This window comes from Diachasma alloeum, unplaced genomic scaffold (assembly GCF_001412515.2).
Source record: "Diachasma alloeum isolate Michigan unplaced genomic scaffold, Dall2.0 Dall_scaffold_00764, whole genome shotgun sequence".
NCBI lineage: Eukaryota > Metazoa > Arthropoda > Insecta > Hymenoptera > Braconidae > Diachasma > Diachasma alloeum.
Genome location: NW_021680894.1, coordinates 64549 through 68285, shown reverse-complemented (window position 1 = coordinate 68285; position 3737 = coordinate 64549). Strand labels below are relative to the sequence as shown.

The 3737-nt window shown below is 40.1% G+C and overlaps 1 protein-coding gene across 1 annotated transcript; it reads right to left on the bottom strand.

Moving 5' to 3' along the window:
* Window positions 1–1817: 1817 nt before the first annotated feature.
* Window positions 1818–3077, bottom strand: LOC107044620. Its single transcript, XM_015266567.1, has one exon. It carries the CDS (start codon window positions 3075–3077, stop codon window positions 1818–1820), a length of 1260 nt encoding a protein of 419 aa, XP_015122053.1.
* Between the last annotated feature and the right edge of the window lie 660 nt (window positions 3078–3737).

Here is a 3737-nt window from a genome sequence, read left to right as displayed (position 1 = left end):
GGGTTGTGATGAATTTGGTCGATGATGTAAACGACATTTGCGACAATCAGCAATCGATCCTCATCATCCTGCAGATTCTCAGGCAATACATTCCAAATCTCCTCAATGCTCTCCGAGGCAAACATCAACAGAAATTCCTTAGGGAAGGCGACAATATCTCGACGACACATTTCTTTCAGACTTCCCAGGTTACAGAAAATCCTTAGAGACCTATCCAGATTAACGCCGTGGTTCTTCATATACCAGGTTCGTAAAATTCTCACGTTCTCGAGAGCACAAACAAATGGAGGTGATTCATGGTTATCATTATGATTTAAACATTTCGGAAGTTCCAAGTCCGATATTTTTGGACACCCCAAATCTTCCAAATTGATCACTGTTTTTGAACCTTAGAGAATATTCTGAAACCACTGTTTCTTTTCCAATCCTTTGATGTAGAGATTCATCACCTTTGCAGCAACTATCTCCATAATGTCTAACACTTCAGAGTACGTTGTATCACCAGCTTCCCAGGGTATGCCGTGAAAGTTCTTGATGAGCCATGTGTTGGAGCGTTTGAATTTAGCTGATAATTTTTTCCATGGATGGGGAGACTGGAAGAGAGTACATTCAATCCGTTGAAGATCGTTGGTATAGGCGACTGCCAACTCTTTAACGATGAACGTACTTTGATTACCTTGGAATCCTTGAACGTCCAATATCGCTTCCATCTTCACACTGTACTGTTTAGAGNAATCTGTTGAAGATCGTTGGTATAGGCGACTGCCAACACTTTAACGATGAACGTACTTTGATTACCTTGGAATCCTTGAACGTCCAATATCGCTTCCATCTTCACACTGTACTGTTTAGAGCACGACTGAATGGTCTCTCTGGAGCGTCTCGTCAGTCTTTTATAGAATTGGATTGCATCATCACACGCAATTGTACGTCAACAATTCCTGGAACTGTTTACGTTTCAGAGTATTGCGCAGTTCGGGACTGGGTGGGGGAAGTTCATCTCAAGTTCGCTAGTGAATTATATCTGCTTCTAGAACTGTTTACGTTCCAGACTATTGCGCAGTTCAGGACTGGGTGGGGGGAGTTCATCTCAAGTTTGTTAGTGAATTATACCTGGTTCTAGAACGTTTATAAAATCAGTGGTCTGTAGAGTGTATCAGTCTTCATCATGAATCGCTTGAATCCAGACGAAGTCAAATTTCTGTGTGCACTTCCACCGTTTTTGGTTGACTACAATGATATTGTCATTAGACATTATGGTGAGAATCCACCACAAACGCCATGGGATTGTCTTCAAGACTTCCTAGATTTGAAGGAGAATTTGGAACTGGTGAAAAGTATTCGTATTCCACCACGAAATGAACACAACTTGACTGCTGACGAAGTAAATTTGCTGACGTCTATATCACTATATGTCTGTGAATACGATGACATTATTATAAATCACTATGGTGATCATCCACCGCCAACAGCGTGGGATTTCCTACAAGATTTCCTTGAATTACAAGGAAATTATAAAATTGTGGAATTTCGTCGCAATTTGAATATGGAGAAAGATGAGGAGGAGGAATCAGTACCCAGTACTTCAAAGGATAATGAAGATGATGGTTCTCCAACTTCAAAATGTCCTCGCCGTGAGCAACATGGAAGTCGAAAACGTCATCCTCCTTACAATTTCAAAAAAAAAGTTCAAGAACATCGGAGAGAAGGTTTTGAAATAAAAAAAAATGCAGATATATATAAACACAAAATTTATTACATCAAAACTGTTACATGGAAAAATAAAAAACGTTTTTCGTACTAATAATTGTTCATGTTTAAATCATATTTTTCACTCCTCCACTGATTGGATAATATTCCACTATACGATCATATAAATTTAAGCAATAGGCTGCACTTTGAGCCAGAAAATTACGATCATACTCGAATTCAAGACGAATATCAACTGGTCCGGACTTCAAGTACTCATTTTGCTTTGAACAATCGATGACAATAAGTGGAGCATAGGTGAGGAAATCTGTCTTACTCAGAAGTGGCTCAGTTTCTTTCCCACAGTAGGAGCTCTGAAAACTTGTATACATATCATAAAGCAAAGCGTACTGATTATGATCGATATCAAGATTTAGATTACCATAAGGGTAACTTTGAGAATTGAGGAAAAGCTTTACATCGCGGATATTACAATGATCAAAGCGGCTTGCATTCTTATTAGCTTGGTTCTTGCGATTAGTTTGGAATCCCATGATGACATAGCGAGGTTTCTCCAGTTGAGTTGAGCATTTCACCCCACAAACATGTTTAGAGGTGGCTGGCAGCAGTGGGTATTCGTACGATTCCCAAGCTCGGAAACTAATGGGAATTGGTGCATCCTTAGAAATGTAGTTCAATAGACTGATTTTCTTGGAATCGGCTACTCTGATGTAGGGAATCATCCACTCCACTTTAGTCAGTGAGAGTCTAAATGATTCAGCAGCAGCTTCTCCTACTGGTGCTTGGACGACTGCATTCACGTCGGTGTTTCCTCGTGTTAGGATTAGCTCATGTTTTGCATTCACAATAATTCTAGCATAATCCTCAGCGAAACCCAACAACATACTCAATGGTATGGAGATGTCGAAGTAGCCACTAGCATCGAGGATTGTTCTTTCGTCGTCTTTGAGGATCCAACCTGCATTCTCCAGGAGACCAGCTTGACCGGGAGTTTGCGACACATAATTCTTCATCAGTGTCGTGATGTCGATATTTTTGTTTCTATCAATCACAACAGCATTCAGTTCATAGCGTATCTCTTCAAATAGATGGAGGATCGTACAATTCACCAATCTCGTGTGCGTAACAGCTCCTCCATCGGTTTTGGTCAAGCGTCCATGTACATGCAGTGCACTCTTACTCGGTAGCAGGCATANCACTTTTCTTTTTTTTCTTCGTTCCTTTTGGAGTTTCAGACCCAAGCTCTTGAGGAATTTTAGGTTCTGCCGTGTTAACGCTTCGAGAGGTCGTTGATGACTGCTCGATACTGCTGATGATGATTCGCTCTTATAACGACCTCCAGTCTTGGTATTGAAAACAATACCCATATCAGACCCTGATGTGTAATCTTATTGTTATTATCTCTCCCCTGAAATTCACCAATTGACCTTCTTGATCAACAATCTTCACTTGGAGATGACCTATTGCCTGTACGGCTATCGGAAGGTAAATGATGTTCGACGGCACTTCAACAATCTTATATCCTGGTGGAACAGTGGGGACGAATTCATGCACAGTGTGCACTTGTTTTTCATTGATGTATGCTCCAGTGGTAATATTACACTCAACTCTCAGTGAATTGATCCTAAGGATTGTCACTGGTGAATCAGATTCGTGACTAATATGAGGTGGGAGAATCCCACGCGTGAAGCCCAATAACTGTCCAATGGAATCTTTACGATTGAAATCCATTTGATGAGTACATTTGATAATACTTTTCAAAGTATTATTGTTGGGTTTAAGGCTGATATTTATGTTATACTCCGCAAGTTTCTCAACCAAATAATTTTCAATATCCTCGATTTCATAGCTTCCCGTGGGTATTTCAATAACTCTTTCACCCACATAAAATTTGTTATTCCCTGTGTCAATATTGGGAATGGAATTGAATGTTAATAATTCTGCCAATCCGAGAGTGTAGTTCTTCAATGGAGATAATTCAATTGGAGGAAAGTAATGAGCCTCCAGCACTGAGGAAGTGCCTGATA